The 23297-nt window shown below is 36.1% G+C and overlaps 2 protein-coding genes across 4 annotated transcripts; both read right to left on the bottom strand.

The window, feature by feature from the left end:
* Nucleotides 1-901: 901 nt before the first annotated feature.
* On the bottom strand, nt 902-11388 carry LOC131129534 (transmembrane protein 79-like). 3 transcript variants are annotated; one of them, XM_058073193.1, is made up of 5 exons: nt 11091-11388; nt 7942-8236; nt 5556-6104; nt 3090-3303; nt 902-1507 (listed from the first exon to the last, which is right to left on the bottom strand). In XM_058073193.1, the coding sequence occupies exons 1-5, from the start codon at nt 11382-11384 to the stop codon at nt 1246-1248; spliced, it is 1614 nt and encodes a 537-aa protein (XP_057929176.1). In that variant the 5' UTR covers nt 11385-11388; the 3' UTR covers nt 902-1245. The 3 variants fall into 3 exon arrangements, with proteins under 3 accessions (XP_057929176.1, XP_057929177.1, XP_057929178.1); XM_058073194.1 differs by having other exon boundaries at nt 10487-11388; XM_058073195.1 differs by lacking the exon at nt 11091-11388 and having other exon boundaries at nt 7942-8889.
* A 1421-nt stretch (nt 11389-12809) lies between these two features.
* ctdspl3 (CTD (carboxy-terminal domain, RNA polymerase II, polypeptide A) small phosphatase like 3) lies at nt 12810-22154 on the bottom strand. The gene is made up of 11 exons (XM_058072493.1): nt 21855-22154; nt 20246-20351; nt 20023-20163; nt 19822-19930; nt 18187-18298; nt 17588-17674; nt 17290-17352; nt 15488-15567; nt 15273-15399; nt 15091-15186; nt 12810-13220 (listed from the first exon to the last, which is right to left on the bottom strand). Exons 1-11 carry the CDS (start codon nt 21984-21986, stop codon nt 13155-13157), a joined length of 1119 nt encoding a protein of 372 aa, XP_057928476.1. The 5' UTR covers nt 21987-22154; the 3' UTR covers nt 12810-13154.
* Between the last annotated feature and the right edge of the window lie 1143 nt (nt 22155-23297).

Raw genomic sequence — 23297 nt, forward strand, 5'->3', positions numbered from 1 at the left:
TTTATAATCATTTTATTTTTGAAAAAATTATCACAATTATGGGTTTATTTCCACAATATTTGACCGGCAACTTAATTTTCTAAAAATTGCAACATTAGTTTTAAAACACATATTTTCCATAGATGATGCTACTCTGCTATGAAGCTTGTTTTTATTAGGCTTATTAATTATTTAATAATTAATTGTGTAATAATTGAGATATGCCTTTATTTATCCCTCAGTGGGGAAATTTGTAAATTTATTTAAATTTATTAAACAATACATATTATGTATTTGGTCTCATATGACTGATGCGACCAGTTGGCATAAATTAAAATTTCACTTTGTTTGGAGCTGTTCATAATAATTTTTATAATCATTTCATTTTTTTTAAATTCTCACAATTATGGGTTTATTTCCACAATCTGCTATTCGTGCCGGCTACATGATGATGAACGCACTTCATCATGTTCCAGAAAATAACACTCAAAACATGCAAATTTAACTTTAATTGCGTGGTGTCTTTGAACGCAACCCCTTCATTGCCCATAATAACACGGTTAAAGTGTGATTCAAATGTTCTGCTACTTTAAGACTTTTCAGTTTGATTTAAAATTTCACTTTAATCATTTTATTTTGAAAAACATTATCACAATTATGGGTTTATTTCCATAATATTTGACCGGCAACTTAATTTCCAAAAAAACATTAGTTTTAAAACACATATTTTTTGCTACTGTGCTATGAAGTTTATTATTATTAGGCTTCTCTTGGCTTCCTGTTTTTTAAGTTCTGGTCTGGTTTTGTGCGCCACATACACAGAGAGTATCATCTGCAGCATCATCTGCAGGGGGGGGGGGGGGGGGGGGGGGGGGCAGGATGTGATGGAGGGCAACGTGGAGAGTGCATATAATGACAGTCCCGAAGCTGCACACACACAAACACGTTTCTCCAAGAATAGCTCCTGAGTCTACGCCAAAGCAGCCAGCTTTTTTTTTTTCTCCACAAGCGGGTTTTATTCCGTTTTCATAAGAACAAACATTTTCTACTTTTTTAAAATTTTCTACCCCCCCTTCCCCACCATATCCACCACCATAAGCAGGCAAAGAGCTCTCCAGTTTCAGATAATAAACAATTTTCAAAAGTCCAAGTCGTCAAGGACAAAGAGGTTATCGTGTGTAGCTTTTCCGGACTGACTGCAGACCACAGGAATGACTTATTTTTGTAACCGTCTCCTCCTTTGAAAGACGAGAGCACACACGTCCCTCAAAGGGAGTCCAGGAAGTCTGTGGCCGCCATGTCTGGTTTGCCACTCCGTGGGCTCTGTGACGTCTCTGCCGTCGTCCACGGAGACGGGGTGACCTGGTTGAGGAGGACGTCCCGGGAGCCGAAAAGCGGCTGCTTCAAATTGAGGGTGTACAGGAGGTACAAGTTGAGGGCCACCATGGCCAGGAGTGGGAAGACGGTCAGGCCGGAACCGAACCCTCGCCAGGAGCTGCACGCATTCAGGCTTGCCCAGTAAATGAGCCTGTGGCGAAAGAATAACAACAAACCAACCAATTGGATTATTCATTCATTCATTCATTTTCGACTGGAGTGCTGGAGCCTATCCCAGCTGTCTTCAGGCGAGAGAGGTGCCAGCCAATCACAGGGCACATATAGACAAACAACCATTCACACTCACATTCATACCTATGGCATGTTTTGCACTCGGAGAAAAACCACGCATGCACGGGGAGAACATGCAAACTCCACACAGAGGGTGGAATTGAACTCGGGTCTAGTAGCTGTGAGGCCTGTGTGCTAACCACTTGACCACCGTGCAGCCATTTGGATTACAACAATGATGAATCGACATTAATATATATCAAGAAGTGCGGCACAGTTAGGAGGACCAGGGTTCGATTCCACCCCCACGACAGTATCACTCGGATACTGTGAACATCCAGCAGCAACACAACATTTTGGCATGACTACTATTTTGATGAAAAATATACTGAACCAGAGCTGCACAGCGGCCGGGTGGTTAGCACACAGGCTTCACAGCTAGGAGACCCGAGTTCAATTCCATCCTCGGCCATCTCTGTGTGGAGTTTGCATGTTCTCCCCGTGCATGCGTGGGTTTTTTTCTCCGGGTACTCCGGTTTCCTCCCACATTCCAAAAAAACATGCTAGGTTAATTAGCGACTCCAAATTGTCCATAGGTATGAATGTGAGTGTGAATGGTTGTTTGTCTATATGTGCCCTGTGATTGGCTGGCCACCAGTCCAGGGTGTACCCCGCCTCTCGCCCGAAGACAGCTGGGATAGGCTCCAGCACCCCCGCGACCCTCGTGAGGATAAGCGGTAGAAAATGAATGAATGAATAATAATAATATCGGTGTAGCTTGGCTAATATACAAGTCAGTTATGTAAATGGACACTGTTGGTGTTTTTTTTTTTTTTTTTGTGAGGGCTTTTTTTTCTTTAGAATTATATTTTACAATTATTTGTATTATTATTATTTTTGCTTTTGAATTATTTTTATTTTTTGCCATTTATTTAAGTGATTTTTGTTTGAATTATTTTTTTAAATTATTGATATAATTATTGTAGACTTTTATTTCATTCATTTTTATTTTTGAATATTTTGTTATGTTTTTTTAAAATATTTTTTTAAGTCATTTTAATTTTTGAATTATTTTTTATTTGATTAAATTTTAAAAACATTTTGAATTATTTTTATCCTTTAAGGGCTTTAGCTTCAAAATTGTTTTTTCCCATGATGTCAGTTGTTCGCTAGCTCATATTAACTCGTATTCTCGGGCTTCAATGCATAGAAAAGTTGATATTTTACATAAGGATTATGTGCAGTTCCCCTTTAGAGAGGCATACCAGTTCAAATAGATCATTTAATATGAAAAAAACCCTTCCGGGTTACACATTTCGCGGATTGTGATGTTTTTGTGTGGAAATCAAATAATGTAGCTTTTGGAAAATGTGCAAAAATACGAAACATTTGCTGAAGTATGCATTATTTTGACAAAATCGACTGCATTCAAGCACAAAACCAGCATGATTTATTCATTAATATATTTTTGAAAAACCGTAATTCACGTTCTGAAGCCTCACCTTCCCAGGATGAACATGGCGACCAGGATTGGCACCAACTTGAGCTCGTGTTGAGGCAGCAACGTCGCCATGACGACGAGGTTGAGGACGTAGAGGAACAGCAGCTCCAAGGAGGCGGTGACGAACAGCTGCTGAACCGTGTGTCTCCCGGGAGGTGACTCCTTCCAGCTGAAGGAGGCGCTGCAGAAGCGACAAGCGGCGCCTGCGAGCATTGCTGGACGGCGAGGGCGGGGTGGGGTGGGGGGGCGACGACATGAAAGAAAACACGTTAGCAGATAGCATTCATTAAAAGCAGCTTTAAATAGAATTTAAATGGTGTTGGGTCCCTAATACAAGCGTATTAGTAGTACACTTAAGTTGTGATTTCCTATAGAGCAGCGACATACAATAACCTGCACAGAAAACTTTCTAGATCTTCCAGAATCTGCACCTATTCCAGCAATATTTCCATGGATTTGTGCTTCCCGTCAAATGTTTTTTCCCCAAAATATTTCACTTTCTTCTTAAATAATCTTTTCCTGCGTGAACTAATTTTCAGAAAAATCCAACTTTATTTTTTGTTTGTTTGTAATAATAATTCAATTCAATGTTAATAAAATTAATAAATTTTCCTCATAATATTATAAGTTTATTCTCGTAAAATTACAACTTCTTCCTCATAATATTTTGACTTTATTGTCGTAAAATTACAGCAGTTTTTTTTATTTCTGCTGTTTTTAAAAAAAATAATTTTCCAACTATTTAATTTCTTTTTGTTGCAATATTATATTATATTTTCTCATAATATTATGACTTAATTACCATATTATTTTGACTTTTTTCTCTTAACATTACAATCAAATTTTTTTTAAATGATAACTTTATGCCACTTATCCTCCCTGGGGTTGCAGGGGTATGCTGGAGCCTATCCCAGCTGATTTTGGGTGAAAGGTGGGGTACACCCTGGACTGGACTCCAGCCAATTGTAGTCAATTTTTAAAGTAATATTATGAGAAAAATAACATATTTCTGTCATTATTATTTATTATTTTCATTCATTCATTCATTCATTCATTTTCTACCGCTTTTTCCTCACGAGTGTCGCAGGGGGTGCTGGAGCCTATCCCAGCTGTCTTCGAGCAAGAGGCGGGGTACAACCTGGACTGGTGGCTAGCCAATCATAGTCAAATTTTAAAATAATATTATGAGGAAAAAATAACATATTTCTTTCATTATTATTTATCATTTTATTTTCCTCAAAATATTAACCTATTTTGGTAGAAATGACTACTTTCTTGTTAAATGACATTTTTTCTAGTTCCTCCATATATGTTTTAAAAAAAATTTTTTTTTTTAGAATTGTGGTTCTGCGTCCAAATCAAGCGTCTGCAGGTTGACAACATCAGGAAAGGATGTGAAGCTTTCCCGTCTTCCTGACTGAGGTCGGAAAATGATTCCAATATTCCGCAACAATTAGGCCTGAGAGACCAACTGTGGCCCGCAGGACACTAGTTTGAGGCCCCCGCCTTGATATGAAACCTTAATGTTAGTGCGGCCCGCGCAAGTTTGATATGGATGCTGTATGGTATCATGTACCCAGAAAAAATTATTACGTTTGATTCATGTTCATGTTAAAGGTTAAATAACTGTTAATAGTTATCCTCCCTATCCGTGTGGAAGTGGTAAGTTTTTGGCTATTTAAGTTGAAAGGAAATAACTTGAAGGCTACCGTTTAGGTCGCTAGCTCTCTAGTTTTGCGAGTTAGCATGTGTCTCAAGACCCTGCAGTTGCGCAATATGTTGTAAATAAAAAGAGTATAAATGTGACTATAGTCGTGTTTTGTCATGTCTACAGGGCTCTAATAATGCTTTGTTCATTTTAATCTGAAAAAAAAAATTTGTCTACCCACCAACTATATGTGGTTTCTTAAGTTTTTATTATTTGCCCTTTTATTATTATTATTATAATTATTTATTACTGATTGATTTTCTTTATTCTTGATTTGTTTATTTATTTTTCATCTTATTTTGTGTAGAAAAATAAAAAGTAAGATATTTGAGAACAGTGGAATGTTTTATCAGAGCTTTTATTGTAGAAAATCGGAACCAAATCACTGAAAAAAATTTGTATATTTTTCTGTTTTTAATAAATGCGTTTTTGTTTTTTTTTTGGAAAACCTGATGCGACCCAGCCTTGCCCAGACCCTAGCTCCAGTGGCCCCCAGGTAAATTGAGTTTAAGACCACTGTCGTTGTAGTTTTTCCATTTAAAACGGCATACAAAGCAACGAGCCGATGCCCCCCTCCCCCCCCAAGAGGCGTGTGGCGTTGAGGTTGAAAGAGCGCCAAATGAAAGAGGACAGGAGACGCCGAAACATTCCAAGACGAGGCGGCCAGACAAAGTGAATCCTTTCATAATCTTACGCTTGGTGTGTGTGTGTTTGTTGTGGACGCCGTGTGAGTGTGTGAGTGTGTGAGTGGGTGCCTACCGAGTAAGACGGGGAGGGCGGCAACCACGCAGCAACACAGGGTGAAGACGACCCGGCTGGCCACGTCGGGGCAGTCAGGGGGTCTGATGTGGACGTAGAAATAGAGTGCATAGAGAATCCCGGCCGCACACAGAAAAGACGCCAGCATCGAAATGAAGGCGAGGACTCTACCGCTGTGACAGCATCGACACTTGCAACGGCGCGGTACGCCAGGCGGCGTCTCATGTGGACCCTCTTGAGTGTCTACCGCCCTTTCTGGGCTCCACACTGTCAGCTCCACGCTCTCCGGGGGTGAGCCTATAAGGGGTCGACTCTCATCGGCAGTAGAGTCCGGATTAATTGATTCCGGACTCCATCTTGGTGCGTCTGTGCCGTTGGGGATGTCTCTGTGAGAATCCGGGGTTGGAGCGCTGATGCGGTTTTCCGTGGCGCCGTCCAAATTTCGCTCTGTGGTGATCGGAGTGGAAAGAGTTTGATCCGGCGCTGCTTCGTCTGTGTCGCCACTTTGCGACAAGTGGACGCCATCGTCGGGACGCCGGAGGCAGGAGCCTGTTCAAACCGAAGCGACATTTTCATTCAGTATCCAAAACCAAACAGCGGAATCAGCCCTTTGCAGGCTGACACTCACGCTAACCCGGCATATAATTATCACATGTTTACTCTCGTTTCATGAGTTTGATTCCCATTACAACATCTGGATCTCGGATTTTCAGCATACAACTGCCCAGAATGAAAGTAAACAGAGTATAAATAGCTGTTGTCGTGTCCCTTGGAGAAAGTGAAAGTGAAAAGACAGTATTTTGTAACGACATAACTGCAACTCTGATTGTGCTATGTGAGTGTAATGGTTTTATTTCATTTGAACATGCATCAGATTACAATTGAACGCATCACATAATCAGTTCACAGTTCCACATGTCCAAAAAGGAGTAGGAAGAAGCAAAGCTTATTAAATCCTACCCCTCCATCTGGTACATTTGTTCACTTCCTGCTTTCCATAATACAGTTTAGGTTTTTTTTTTTTTAATAATGCACCTCGTACCGAAGTACGAGCAAACATCAAACATCAACTGCTTTTTTTTAAAGTAATATTTATGTATGTATTTATTCCTTAATTTTTATTTTTTTCTGTTTTTATTGAAGCCAAACCAAATTGACAAATGGTCTCAAATTATAGGATAAAAATTTTCCAATAGTTATTATTTTTATTTAAGTCATCCTAGTTTTGCAAATTATTTGCATTATTTTATTTGCGATTTTTTTTAAGTCTTTCTTATTTTGGAATTATTTGTATTATTTTTTTAGACTTTTATTTAAGTCATTTTTGTTTTTGAATTATTTTTTGAATTATTGATATAATTGTTGTAGACTTTTATTTCATTCATTTTTATTTTTGAATATTTTTTATGATTTAAGATTTTTAAGTAATTTTAATTTTTGAACTATATCTAAAAATTTTATTTTTTCTTAATTCTTTGTATCTTTTTTTTTTAGACTTTTGTCATTTTAACTTTTCAGTATTTTTATTATTTTTTAGACTCATATTTAAGTTTTCTTTTTTAGACTATTAAGTATTTTTTTTCTTTTTTTCACGTACGTAAGTAGGAGGTGATATGAGCTCAGTATATTTTTCATCAAATAGTAGTCATGCCAAAATGTTGTGTTGCTGCTGGATGTTCACAGTATCCGAGTGATACTGTCATGGGGGTGCTGGAGCCTATCCCAGCTGTCTTCGGGCGAGAGAGGCGGGGTACACCCTGGACTGGTGGCCAGCTAATCACAGGGCACATATAGACAAACAACCATTCACACTCACATTCATACCTATGGACAATTTGGAGTCGCTAATTAACCTAGCATGTTTTTGGAATGTGGGAGGAAACCGGAGTACCCGGAGAAAGGGGGAGAACATGCAAACTTCACACAGAGATGGACGAGAGTGGAATCGAACTCGGGTCTCCTAGATGTGAGGCCTGAGTGCTAACCACTTGGTCGTAATTCCATCCAATGTCAACAAAATAAGACAGAGACTTTGTCATGAAGTTATGAGACTGACGGCCATGGTAACGGTAAGGGGTTCGTACCCTCCACTCATACCAAGTGTACTGGCAGGGCGGCAGGATATTGGGTAATGTGGTTGTGACTAATAATGTGGTCCATGTGTTTTTTTTTGAGCAGCAGCACGGGGTTGTCTCCTATTTTAAAACAAGATACATAAAACTTTCACAGCCCCGTGACTTTTAGAATACAAGTGCAGTAAAAATCCGGATCAAATCCCAGAATTTGGATTTAAATTAGGATCAAGTTCAAGTTCTGAGTTGACCTTTCAACTATTTTACTTCCTTAAACCCGGCAACGCTCGCTCAGTAAAATAAAAATCACTCACTCTTTGGCTCGTCAGCCAATGGCGGTGGAGGTTCAAGGGAGCGCAGCGATCCGGAGGCCGAGTGGGAAGACGAGTGCAGCTCCTCCACAGAGGACTCGGGGCTGTCGGACACGGGCGCCATGCAGATCTGCGTGTCCAAGTCCAGGAAGGGGGAGAAGGAGAGTCTGGCGGGGTCGATGTCCTGGAGCTGGTTGATGATGTCGCTGATGGATTCCTTCATGCTGTCGAGTTCCTTCGCGTTCTGCCCGTCGCTGGCTTGAAGCCCTGAGGTGCTCATAGTCACGCAGCCTGGCACCTGATAGAAACGATACAAATGTGATGCAAAACCGGAGAGATGACCCGCAGAGAATATCAAATATTAATCCAAGATAAAAAAAAAATGAAAAAAATTGCTGCAGGCCTACTTTTACCCACTAGGGAAACGTGCTAATTAGGTCATGTGACACATGACCTTCTCAAATGGTCTAAAAATGGGACCTACATTTTCCAATGCTCATTAAATTGAAATCAACTTTTACTGACGTCATCTTTAATTCTTATTTATGTTTATTATTAGTCTTCAACCCTTTGATTTATCCATCCATCCATTTTCTATGCCGCTTAAGCCTCATTAGAAGCTGGAGCCTATCCCAGTTGACAGCCAATCAAATGGCCACTTTTATTTAGTCATTTTCAGTTTTTTTTTACACTTAAAATTTAAGTAATTTTTAAGCAAACATCAACTGCTTTTTTTAAAGTAATATTTTATCTATGTATGTATTTATTCCTTCATTTTTATTTTTTCTGTTTTTATTGAAGCCAAACCAAATTGACAAATGGTCTCAAACTATAGGATAAAAAATTTCCAATAGTTATTATTTTTATTTAAGTCATCCTAGTTTTTTTTAAGAATTTTATTTTACAATTATTTGTTTAAGACTTTTATTTAAGTCTTTCTTATTTTGGAAGTATTTGTATTATTTTTGAAGACTTTTATTTAAGTCATTTTTGCTTTTGAATTATTTGTATTTTTTTGCCATTTATTTAAGTGATTTTTGTTTTTGATTATTTTTGGAATTATTTAGATAATTGTTGTAGATTTTTATTTAATTCATTTTTATTTTGGAATATTTTTTATGATTTATAAGACCTTTTTATTTTATTTACGTCATCCTTGTTTTTTTAGAATTTTATTTTACAATTATTTGTATTTTATTTATGACTTTTATTTAAGTCTTCCTTGTTTTGGAATTATTTGTATTTTTTTAGACTTTTATTTAAGTCATTTTTGCTTTTGAATTATTTGTATTTTTTGCCATTTATTTAAGTGATTTTTGTTTTTGAATTATTTTTGGAAATATTTATGTAATTGTTGTAGACTTATTTTATTCATTTTTATTTTGGAATATTTTTTAGGACAAGTCATCCTTGTTTTTTTTTTAGAATTTTAAGATTCTTTTTTATTTTACAATTATTTGTATTATTTTATTTACGACTTTTATTTCAGCCTTTCTTATTTTGGAATTATTTGTATTATTTTTTAGACTCTTATTTAAGTCATTTTTGCTTTTAATTATTTGTATTTTTGGAATTATTTATATAATTGTTGTAGATTATTTCTATCATTTTTATTAATTTTTTTATGATTCATAAGACTTTTAAGTCATTTTAATTTTTGAATTATTTCTACATTTTTAATTCTTTTTTTTTAATTATTTGTATCCTTTTTTAGACTTTTGTCATTTTAACTTTTCAGTATTTTTTATAAATTTTTAGACTCATATTTAAGTTTTTTTTTTTGACTATTAAGTAACTTTTATTTTTAATTATTTGTACTATTTTTAGTCAGGTCTGGAACCAATTACCGTGATGAACGAGGCATTACCGTAACTCACTAATAAGTTTTAGTGAGTTAGTAAGGATAAAGAAGAAGATATAAACACTTTTGTGCGCCACTGACGTTAAACACAAAGCTGACTTTTGTACAAAAACTTGGTACAAAATAACTCGAACGTCACAAAAACTAAAAAAAAATCTCTTTGTTGGTTTTCGGCTCACCCACGCTGACTTTGATTGACATGTGCTGCTCACGTTGCTTGCAGACGTTTTGGCGCACGGTCGAGAAAATTTGCGTACAAATGGATTATTATTATTATTATTTTTTTTAAAAAAACAGCGTTTAAATGTTGAGCGATCATATCATAGAGATCGTTTAGCAAGACTTAAGTGATGATGAGGTATTGCGGTGCGTGTGGAAAATGCGCATTTTCTCCTGCTTTGAGGGGGGGGCTTTTCCCGCTGCCGTGCGACTCTTGCAGGCATGTTGATGCAATTCCAATAAAAGTGCAGCTTTACGGGGAGGGGGTGTGGGGGGGGGGGGGGGGTATACATGAGTCGGGTTCTAGATGAATCAGAATGAACCAGTATGCGCAAAGTCGTAATTACCCGCAAGGAAAGTCACAATGAAATGAAACAATGTTATTTCTATTAGGTCAATCACACACACACACACAGAGATACACACACACATACACGTACACGCAGAACGTGGAATAAAGCAACTTACCTTTCCAGCAGGACTATTTGTGGAGTTACAAGAGGAAGAAGAAGAAGAAGAAGAAGAAGAAAAAAAAAAGCCTTTCTTCCCTCCCCCTCTCCCGTTTGCTTTTTGTCTTCCAGGATCCTGAACTTGTGAATCAAATTTCAGGACGGACAAAATACGAGGCTTTTCCTCCGCCCACACCACTCCTTCCACCCCCCCCCCCCTGCTCTGGGTACCATGTCAAACACCATATGGAGCAAATAAAGCAAAGGAGCTACAAGAGGAGGAGGAGGAGGAGGGTAAAGGGGGGGCGGATCGATCCACATGTAGGTGTTTTTGATAGCAGCATCGGTATCGGACCGATACAAGCGTGATGTGAGCGAGTATTTCTGTTTTGTTCTGTGTTTATTTTACAAGTATCCGTTTTTTTGTTGTTGCGTTCTTCAAATATATTGCATATGTGCCTGTTTATTTTGCAATGCTTTGATGATATGCAATATGCAATATGGCTGTTCAATTATCGCTCCTTCGCTCTATCGTGTTTTTTTTTGTGAAATTAATTGAAATTAAAATATGATGTATTCTGGCCTCTCGATGGCAGTAATAACAAACAACTTTGATACATTACCGGCATGAAGTCAGCCATGGCATGTCCGACTTTTTTTTTTTTAAGTTCTCCTCCCATCCTGTGTGGAAGTGGTAAGTTTTGGCTTCTAAAGTAAAAAATAAAATAAAATAAAGGTCTTGAGTAAGAAATCATACACACACACACACATACATACGTGCACATGCATACATACGTGCACATACATACGCACGCACATGCATACATACGTGCACATACATACGCACATGCATACATACGTGCACATACATACGCACGCACATGCATACATACGTGCACATACATACGCACATGCATACATACGTGCACATACATACGCACATGCATACATACGTGCACATACATACGCACATATATGCATACATACACGCATATATATACGCACATATATACATACATACACGCATATATATACGCACATATATACATACATACACGCATATATATACGCACATATATACATACATACACGCATATATATACGCACATATATACATACATACACGCATATATATACGCACATATATACATACATACACGCATATATATACGCACATATATACATACATACACGCATATATATACGCACATACATACATACACGCATATATATACGCACATACATACATACACGCATATATATACGCACATACATACATACACGCATATATATACGCACATACATACATACATGCATATATATACGCACATATATACATACATGCATATATATACGCACATACATACATACATGCATATATATACGCACATACATACATACATGCATATATATACGCACATACATACATACATGCATATATATACGCACATACATACATACATGCATATATATACGCACATACATACATGCATATATATACGCACATACATACATACATGCATATATATACGCACATACATACATATACGCACATAGTACATACATACATATACGCACATACATACATATACACACATATATACATACATATACGCACATATATACATACGCACATACATACATACACGCACATATATACACATATATATATACATACATACACACACATATACATATATATATATATGTTAAATCATATATTTTGGTGCCTCTGTCCACCCCAGACGCAGGGGTGCTGACATCATTGCAGCAATAACCAAAGAAATGCTTTGCTTTCAAGTTAAAATTGTAGTCTTTTTTTCCCCCATTTAAACTCATATTGGTACTTGTCATCTGTTTCTTACCTAGCTTCCGGGCGTTAAGTTGCTGTGTGATGATTTTTGCATTCTTTGTAAAATGACACCGTGAGCCAGACTGTTATATTGCGTAATCACCGCCTGTGATTTCAAATGTGTTGACAAGCTTGTCGTGAGCTTGGTCATCGCAGCTCTGGCTCGGATTCTGTCAGATAAAGAGCTGCCTGGTCATCACACAATATGCCATTTTATAACGTGGACGTGTGCTGCTTTTTAATGTACAAGCCATTGTACTACTGTATCCCCCCCCACCCACCCACCCACCCACGTAACTTTTCCATTAGCTTTTTTCCTGCTGCACAGGAAATGATTCTTTACAAAGTGAGAGGGCAGAAAACTGTAGTAACAACCTGAGAACAATTATGACCTCGGTGCGATGGTGGAAGTCGAGTGACCACGCATATGCATCATGGTAACTTTCACTTCACAAAAACACATGAAAAAAAAACAAAAATGGACTAAACGTTGTAATAATTCCCATTATTAGGGTTGTTTTATTGCATTAAAACTGCATCTAAAAATAAATCAGATACCATAGGTGATTTGCGATATAGTTAATAAATTAAAAGAAGTATCTACAAGCTCGGGGTGTATTTGCCCTATGGAATGAGACTTGGGAAATGTTTTTTTTTGGGGGGGGGTGCTTTACAGTGCAGCAGCATGTTTGAAATAGCGAGGTGATGCCCTTTAAAGTCACCAGGAGGTGTGCGTGAAAAACGCAAATATAAGCTGCGAGAGTGCAGTAGGTTTTGTTAAAGCGGTAGGTTGGGTAAGTGGATTTGGGGGGGGTCGAGTGGGGGTTTGGTCATGTCAGTCCTCTGACAGCAGCCGGTGGAAGTGATCCTTCCTCTTCTTCAGAACCTCCCGAAAATCCTCCTGAAAAAACACAGGAGATCGGATGACAACACGTGGAAGTGGAAAAGCTGCTGAAAAGAGATAACCTGCTGTTTTATTCGCAACCGGCTGGCCAGACGGAGAAAAAAAAAAAAAAAAGTTCAGTGTAAAGAGTGTAGATTTACAGATAACCGTTTTGTCATCGGGTGTAAAATGGGTGTCCAAATTGTGGTTCCAGACCCGATCGCGGTGAGTGAATTTCCACCACGAAGTAGGATTCCTTATTTATATAAAGAAACTTTGACCCAATACATTTAACAGTAGAGCTCTCTCGGCATGAAGTAACACCCCTAGAGTCACCTTTATACTCATATTGCCTGATATAGCGGACACAAAAGGGCAAAATAAGCCATTTGAGACATAATGTTGCTATATAGCGTATATGTTCCCTAGGGGAGCTCAATTATTTGGAATTATTGAGATAATCCAACTTTTATTTAAGTCATTTTTGCTTTTGAATTATTTGTATTTTTTGCCATTTAAGTGATTTTTCTTTTTGAATTATTTATATAATTGTTGTAGACTTTTATTTCATTCATTTTTATTTTGGAATATTTTTGTTATGATTTATAAGACTTTTTAATTTTATTTAAGTCATCCTTATTTTTTAAAGAATTTTATGTTACAATTATTTGTATTTTATTTACGACTAAGTTTTTCTTATTTTGGAATTATTAGTATTATTTTTTACTTTTATTTAAGACATTTTTGCTTTTGAATTATTTGTATTTTTTGCCATTTATTTAAGTGATTTTTCTTTTTGAATTATTTATATAATTGTTGTAGACTTTTATTTCATTCATTTTTATTTTGGAATATTTTTGTTATGATTTATAAAACTTTTTAATTTTATTTAAGTCATCCTTATTTTTTTAAGAATTTTATGTTACAATTATTTGTATTTTATTTACGACTTTTATTTAAGTTTTTCTTATTTTGGAATTATTAGTATAATTTTTTTTACTTTTATTTAAGTCATTTTTGCTTTTGAATTATTTGTATTTTTTGCCATTTATTTAAGTGATTTTTGTTTTTGAATTATTTATATAATTGTTGTAGACTTTTATTTAATTCATTTTTATTTTGGAATATTATTGTTATGATTTATAAAACTTTTTAATTTTATTTAAGTCATCCTTATTTTTTTAAGAATTTTATGTTACAATTATTTGTATTATTTTATTTACGACTTTTATTTAAGTTTTTCTTATTTTGGAATTATTAGTATTATTTTTTACTTTTATTTAAGTCATTTTTGCTTTTGAATTATTTGTATATTTTGACATTTATTTAAGTGATTTTTGTTTTTGAATTATTTTTGGAATTATTTATATAATTGTTGTAGACTTTTATTTCATTCATTTTTATTTTGGAATATTTTTTTAAATGATTTATAAGACCTTGTTATTTTTATTTAAGGCATCCTTGTTTTTTTTTAGAATTTTCTTTTACAATTATTTGTATTATTTTATTTACGACTTTTATTTAAGTCTTTCTTATTTTGGAATTATTTGTATTAATTTTTTAGACTTTTATTTAAGTGATTTTTGCTTTTGAATTATTTGTATTTTTTGCCATTTATTTAAGTGATTTTTGTTTTTGAATTATTTATATAATTGTTATAGACTTTTATTTCATTCATTTTTATTTTGGAATATTTTTGTTATGATTTATAAGACTTTTTAATTTTTATTTAAGTCATCCTTGTTTTTTTCAGAATTTTATTTTTTGTATTATTTTATTTACAACTTTTATTTCAGTTTTTCTTATTGTGGCTATTGTGTCTTTTTGCTCTGTTTCTTGCCCCCCCCACTTTGAACACCTCGGGTGTAGAATGAATACAAAAACAAACCGCTGTAGACAGCTTCTCCATGTAGGGGATGATCTTCTGGAGTTCTCTGTCCTCTGACTCGCCAGACCAGCTCTTGATGGGGAGAGTATTCATCAACTGCAAAACCAAAATGACATATTAAGCTGAAACTGGAGAAATGGACGACGACAATAAACAACAATAAAAATCTGAGTACAGCTTACATGATAGGGGTATGTGTGAGGTGCGTTGTCCAGAACCACGATCTTAGTCGGATCCCTCCCGAGGATGCTGAGATCTCTGATGTAGTGGCCGAGGACACAGGCGCACTCATCCCGATATAGACGGTGACTGCAAGGACAACAGAGTTACATATTACATACATTATGAGAACATACATTATTTAAACAAGTGGAAACAGATTGTCAGGGAGTTATACCGAAAGAGCTTCCTCTGAGGGTCCAGGATGTCTAGAATCTTCTCGGCGTAGTCCTTCTTTGCACATGTGTAAACAAAGAGCTGGAACACAACAACACATTGAGACAATTCCACACCAGGAAGACTACAAGCTTAATTTACTGCACAAGAGAATATTCCATATACAGTGTAATACAGTATGGCTCTAGGGCTCCCCCTATAGTTGGGAAAGTGGTACATCAGTGTCAGAAGTCAATGAATGTTTAATTGTTTAAGCCAGGGGTCTCAAACACGCGGCCCGCGGGCCAAATGTGGTCCGCAGGACACTAGTTTGAGGCCCCCCGCCTTGATATGAAAGTTTAATATGGATGCTGTATGGTATCATGTACCCAGAAAAAATTATTACGTTTGATTAATGTTCATGTTAAAGGTTAAATAACTGTTAATCGTTATCCTCCCTATCCGTGTGGAAGTGGTAAGTTTTTGGGCTATTTAAGTTTAAAGGAAATAACTTGAAGGCTACCGTTGAGGTCGCTAGCTCTCTAGTTTGCGAGTTAGCATGCGTCTCAAGACCCTGCAGTTGCGCAATATGTTGTAAATAAAAAGAGTATAAATGTGACTATAGTCGTGTTTTGTTATGTCACCAGGGCTCTAATAATGCTTTGTTACACACACACACACACTGTAAAGCTGAGATATTTATATTGTGTTAAATTTTACACTATAAAGCAAAAGTGTCTACAGCAGGGGTCTCAAACACGCGGCCCGCAGGACACTAGTTTGAGGCCCCCCGCCTTGATATGAAAGTTTAATGTTAGCGCGGCCCGCGCAAGTTTGATATGGATGCTGTATGGTATCATGTACCCAGAAAAAATTATTACGTTTGATTAATGTTCATGTTAAAGGTTAAATAACTGTTAATAGTTATCCTCCCTATCCGTGTGGAAGTGGTAAGTTTTTGGGCTATTTAAGTTTAAAGGAAATAACTTGAAGGCTACCGTTTAGGTCACTAGCTCTCTAGTTTGCGAGTTAGCATGTGTCTCAAGACCCTGCAGTTGCGCAATATGTTGTAAATAAAAAGAGTATAAATGTGACTATAGTCGTGTTTTGTCATGTCTACAGGGCTCTAATAATGCTTTGTTCATTTTAATCTGAAAAAAATAATTTGTCTACCCACCAACTATATGTGGTTTCTTAAGTTTTTATTATTTGCTGTTTTATTATTATTATTATATTTATTTATTACTGATTGATTGATTTTCTTTATTATTGATTTGTTTATTTATTTTTCATCTTATTTTGTGTAGAAAAATAAAAAGTAAGATATTTGAGAACAGTGGAATGTTTTATCAGAGCTTTTCTTGTAGAAAATCGGAACCAAAGCAAAGTTTATTTATTTTTCTGTTTTTAATAAATGCGTTTTTTTTGGGGTTTTTTTTTGGAAAACCTGATGCGCCCCAGTCTCACCTAGACCCTAGCTCCAGTGTCCCCCCCCCCCAAGTAAATTGAATTTGAGACCCCTGGTTTAAGCAAAGCTGCCACACACCTCTGAACACAGTAACAGCTGATAATTGAACCAGCAACCATCGCACTGGGAGACAACAAATCTATCACAGAGTTTTTTTTCAAGAGAATATTCAGTTCTGATATTACTATATTACTATTAGGCATACTATAAATGAGAAAAAGCATCAGTGTAACCCAAAGATAGGGGGCAGCAAAGAACCACTGCAGTACTGGAAAATATCTAACGATTTTTCGCCAGCAGGGGGCACCATTTGGTTTAACAGACAAAAAAAATATCCAGGGAACTTTGAAACGTACCTCATATACTTTCGCCATGGACTGCAGAAACTCCTTCACATGTGGCCGCAGGATCACGTAAACCTGTCAGTCAATTAAGACGCGTGTTTGACTTATATTTATTCATTTTTTTGTGGTGGCCCACCACAGATACATTCAGACCGCCACAAATAAATCTGACACTATGACAAAAAAATAAAAAGCAGCGACAGAAGTGCTGATCTGTGGTTGTCTATAAGCATATATTTGTCAAGCACCACCAATAAAGCGTTGAAAAATTAAATAAACTGTTGAATTATCAAGGGGGGGGGGGGCTCACCTTGTACTGATTATGCTGGAACGCAGTGTAGAAGGTGTATTCCGCGTTGTCAATCATATTCAGAGAGCTGAACATCAGGGTTTCCTCCTGAAAGCAGAAAAATAACATTGGTGACTTGTGGTGGAATGCCAGCAATACATTTGGACCGCTACAAATAAATTTAGCGCCACCCACTTTTTTTGTAGCTTTGCTTTGAAGTTAAAATAGCTGTAGTCTTTTTTTTTCCCATTTCAACTCATATGCTTACTTGTCCTGTTTCTGACCTATATTCAGGGCGTTAAGTTGCTGTGTGATGATTTTTGCATGATGATTTTTTGCCAGACTGTTGGTGCGATGATGGAAGTTGAGTGACCACGCACATGTATCATGGCACTTTCACTTCACAAAAACACACACACAATACATTTGGACCGCTACAAATAAATTTTACCGCCACCCACTTTTTTGTAGCTTTGTCGTTCCAAAGCCAAATATCAGCATTGTAACTTGAAAAACATATTGGCGGGAATGAACTATTATGCATTACAAATTCCACTGATGACTATGGGAAACGAGGCCTCGCTTCCTATCTGTAACCTCTTAAAGAGGGTGGAACTCACCAGGTCTACCACAAGTGTGGCCTCAGGGGTGCTCCTGGTCTTCGGGGGGATGTCAGGAACTCTAGGCTGGGAGTACTGGGACTGTGATGGCAGGTTCTTAATGAAAGTGAAGCTGAAAAGACAAGTGTTGGGGAAAGTGATCCAATATAAAAAAACATGCTTTGAGCTGTAAATGGCACATCCATCCATTTTCTATGCCGCTTATCCTTATTGGGGGGGTATGCTGGAGCAAACTCCACACAGCGGAGAATCGGACCCCTGCTAAACATATGTCACATCATGAATCTACAAAGATGTGTATAAATGGATTATACTTGTACTACTTAATAGTCTTAATAGTCTAAAAAAAGTAAACTTAAATATGAGACTAAAAAAATAATAAAAATAATGAAAAGTTAAAATGACAAAAGTCTAAAAAAAGATACAAAGAATTCCAAAAAAATTAAAAAATAATTCAAAAATTAAAATGACTTAAGTCTTATAAATAATAAAAAAATATTCCAAAATAAAAATGAATGAAATAAAAGTCTACAACAATTATATCAATAATTCAAAAAATAATTCAAAAACAAAAATCACTGAAATAACTGTCAAAAAATACAAATAATTCAAAAGCAAATTACTTAAATAAAAGTCTAAAAAAATAATACAAATAATTCCAAAATAAGAAAGACTTAAATAAAAGTCGGAAATAAAATAATACAAATAATTGTAAAATAAAATTCTAAAAAAAGACAAAAGTCTAAAAAAAGATAAAGAATTCAAACAAAATTAAAAATTTTGAAATAATTCAAAAATTAAAATGGCTTAAAAGTCTTATAAATCATTAAAAAAAATATTCCAAAATAAAAATGAATGAAATAAAAGTCTACAACAATTATATAAACAATTCAAAAAATAAAAACAAAAATCACTTAAATGTCAAAAATACAAATAATTCAAAAGCAAAAATGACTTAAATAAAAGTCTAAAAAAAAATACAAATAATTCCAAAATAAGAAAGACTTAAATAAAAGTCGTAAATAAAATAATACAAATAATTGTAAAATAAAATTCTAAAAAAAAAAATAAAAAAAAACTAGGATGACTTAAATAAAAATAAAAACTATTGGAAAATTTCTATCCTATAGTTTGAGACCTTTTGTCAATTTGGTTTGGCTTCAATAAAAACATAAAAAATAAAAATGAAGGAATAAATACATATATAGATAAAATATTACTTAAAAAAAAAAGCAGTTGATGTTTTCTAAATTCAAGGATGAAGCGTCTTGAACCAGTCATGATGTGCTATATATATCACTATATTGACACTTACTATGGTACCCATTATGGCATTGGATGCTCATATCACCTCCTACTTCGGTACAAACTTAAACTATATTATGAAAGCAGGAAGTGAACAAATGTAACAGTTACTGATTGTAAAAATACCAGATGGAGGGGTAGGATTTAATAAGCTTTACTTCTTCCTACTCCTTTTGGACATGTGGAACTGTGAACTGATTATGTGATGCATTCAATTGTAATTCAATGCATGTTCAAATGAAATAAAACCATTACCAAGAACAAGCTTTGTTATAGTTTGGAGTCGCTAAAGCTTTAAATGGGAGTAAAATAAGGTTGTGTTACGCTTACGGACTGAAGATGTGGTCGTCCTCGTCTCCCACTAGTAGGTCAATGGAGCCATAACCAAAGACGCCTTGCTCTGGGCTCATCAACACATTGTTTCCTGTGCTCTTGCAGTCTAAATTAAAAAAAATAATAATAATAATATTTAGAGAGTGAAATGATAAATCAAGGGCGGTTAAAAGAAAAACACATATGGCTTCTACTCACTCTCTTTGCTGGGTGTGAGGAATCGTGCAATGGGTGTGTAGATCTTCCTGGCTGTGGAGTTAGGAGGAGAAACCGCGGCGATCTCAGACAGGATGTGATCATGTCGCAAAATAGGCCTGGTCGGAGTCTTGAAGGCTGAATCTTGAACAGCGTTGAACAGGATGTGAGCAGAACAATGGTCGTTGTGTAATAGCGCCGTCAAAGCTGTTTTAGTGGTAATCACCTGCTTCTTTGTCATCCACAGCAATGGCTCTTTTTCTTGGCCGACCACGAGGCAGCAATCGCCTCGTCATTGTGGGAATGTCTCCAGCGTCGGGCGACTCTTCAACCTTGGTCAATGACAACTTATTTTCATTTCACAAACACATACAGTGTGTTAATTATAAATAAGCACAATGCATAAGGATACAAATGAGGAGGCTACATTGCATTGGTGCCTGACATTAACGCTCCCTAATTGTAAAATAGATTAAAATAGACTCGTTCCACACACAAGTCCAATCCCTGATGAATACGTGAATGAATATGAACACTTTTTCAGTGCTTTGGTTCCAATTTTCTACAATAAAAGCTCTGATAAAACATTCCACTGTTCTCAAATATCTTCATTTTTATTTTTCTGCACAAAATAAGATGAAAAATAAATAAACAAATCAAGAATAAAGAAAATCAATCAGTAATAAATAAATGTAATAATAATAATAATAAAACGGCAAATAATAAAAACTTAAGAAACCACATATAGTTGGTGGGTAGACAAATTATTTTTTTCAGATTAAAATTAACAAAGCATTATTAGCGCCAGACATGACAAAACACGACTATAGTCACATTTATACTCTTTTTATTTACAACATATTGCGCAACTGCAGGGTCTTGAGACACATGCTAACTCGCAAACTAGAGAGCTAGCGACCTAAACGGTAGCCTTCAAGTTATTTCCTTTAAACTTAAATAGCCAAAAACTTACCACTTCCACACGGATAGGGAGGATAACTTTTAACAGTTATTTAACCTTTAACATGAACATTAATCAAACGTAATAATTTTTTCTGGGTACATGATACCATACAGCATCCATATCAAACTTGCGCGCGCCGCACTAACATTAAACTTTCATATCAAGGCGGGGGCCTCAAAGTAGTGTCCTGCGGGCCGCATGTTTGAGACCCCTGCTGTAGACACTTTTGCTTTATAGTGTAAAATTTAACACAATATAAATATCTCAGCTTTACAGTGTGTGTGTGTATTACTACAGCAGCAGCATGCATGGCGACCTACTTATTGGGACCCCTCTCACGTAGATCTGGACTTTGTAATCCTCTCTTCTGTCTGCACGCTATGATGCTTAACACTTAACCATAGCATCACCCCATCGACATGGCCACAGCAAAACGTGTAATAGCAAAATATAAAGTCACTTCCGGGTATGAGCTTTGACTAGATCGGATAAGAGAAGATGATTGGCTGTTGTCGTTACTGTAAATTCAACGACAAATCAAATCAAGGCAGAACATAAGGGACATAATTGTAATATTTAGCATCAACAACGACAATATTGATAGTCTCGGTCTGACAAAATGTGATCAACAACAGTTCTTAATTCTAAAATGAACCACGGCATTTGTTTGTTGATTTATGGAGGGAACACTATTGAATTGAATGTACCTGTTTAAGCTCATAACATTAGCATGCTAGCGTTAGCATGCTAGCAACAAACAGTCACATAACATACGACCATGTTATAGTATAAAGTAATGTATATAGTTTGACAATTGTTTAGGTCGGCGGTGGTGATAAAGGTAGTAATAGTGAGTAATAGTTTACGGTACCTCGTCTTCGAATGGACTTTCTGGCACCGATAGCCGCGTTCGTTTCGGTGTTGCTTTGTTACTGGACGGCGTGCGGGTTTTCCTCGGCGTCTCTGTGTAGGCCGCGATGGTTCTCTGAGACCTGAGTCTCATTTTTGCTTAAAATGTAAAGTTATTAACCACTAAATAATCACAGCATCACGGTTAATACTTCCTGTTCAGTGTTTTGCTGTGTTCCATTTTTAGAAAAAAACTGTTTCCACCAGTTTCTTTAGGCCCGCCCCACTCATCGTCGCTTGATCTCGAAACGTGCGCTCATTTGTACTTGTTTAAATGTGCCGGGGTGTGATTGGTTAGGAGTGTTGACACTTTTTTGGGGGGCGGTGTCTCAGAAAGCCATTGCTTCGACGCGAGGGGGGCGATACTGCAAATTGCGGTGTCAATCCGATACTAAGTTAATACTGGGTAAGTATCCAAATAGTTTTTACTTGAGCCCGTCATGTATTTTCATCTACATTAATACATTTTCATTTCTACACAGATATTTGTGAAAATACACAGAAGACAGCTGAAAAATGTCGATCTCATCTCGATTGATCACTGACTCCATCACCTTTGGTATCGAAATAAGTATCAATCCACTCATTTGTAAACTGTATTTGAGGCTCAATAACTTATACATTCATAATAAATTAGTATAAAACAATTGAAGCTGATGTACTGCTTATCTTAGTGATGTAATACTTCTTTTGACCAGCCGGGGTCGCTAGATCGTTACAAACAGAAAATGTTGCCAGGGAGACGCCTGGCTTGTCCTCGTTTTGACAGATTAGTTCTACATTTCAGCGTGCTGGATCACATATTGGTGACTTAATAGAATGTAAATTATCGACAGATATTTCACCGTCTAATTTGCATAACATGTGTGCATGCAATTTTTGAGACACCTCGTGACCAGTGTAAAAATACTACACATCGTCCATAGCGTCTTTGATAGGTCCTCTGAATGCCTTATTAGCAGTATTAGCAGTTAAAAGTCGGAATATTACATGTTATACATGTCGGAGGAAAAATAGAGCATAACTCTTCAGGAAGGAAGGAAGGAAACTTCCGCTTTTATTTATAACGTGGCGGTAAAACAGGGTAGTTGAACACAAACAGATTAGCATGTCTAGCTAGAGCCCTTCTCACTTCCGCCTTCCGTACCCCGCCCCGCGGTCACATAGGTCCCCGTTTTTCATAGCTGTCTCAGGTAATGCCTGTATCAAAGTTACGACTTTTTTCTTTAACTCCCAAATTAAAAAAAAAAAACAAAATGATTACTCGTGCACATTGGATTACAACTTTTCCCTAATAATATGACTTTATTGTTGACAAAGTACTGTTGACTTGTCCATTTTTTTTATGTTTTGTTATAATTTTAATTTCTACATATCGTCCATAGCGTCTTTGATCGGTCCTCTG

This window comes from Doryrhamphus excisus, chromosome 5, assembly GCF_030265055.1.
Source record: "Doryrhamphus excisus isolate RoL2022-K1 chromosome 5, RoL_Dexc_1.0, whole genome shotgun sequence".
Classification (NCBI taxonomy): domain Eukaryota; kingdom Metazoa; phylum Chordata; class Actinopteri; order Syngnathiformes; family Syngnathidae; genus Doryrhamphus; species Doryrhamphus excisus.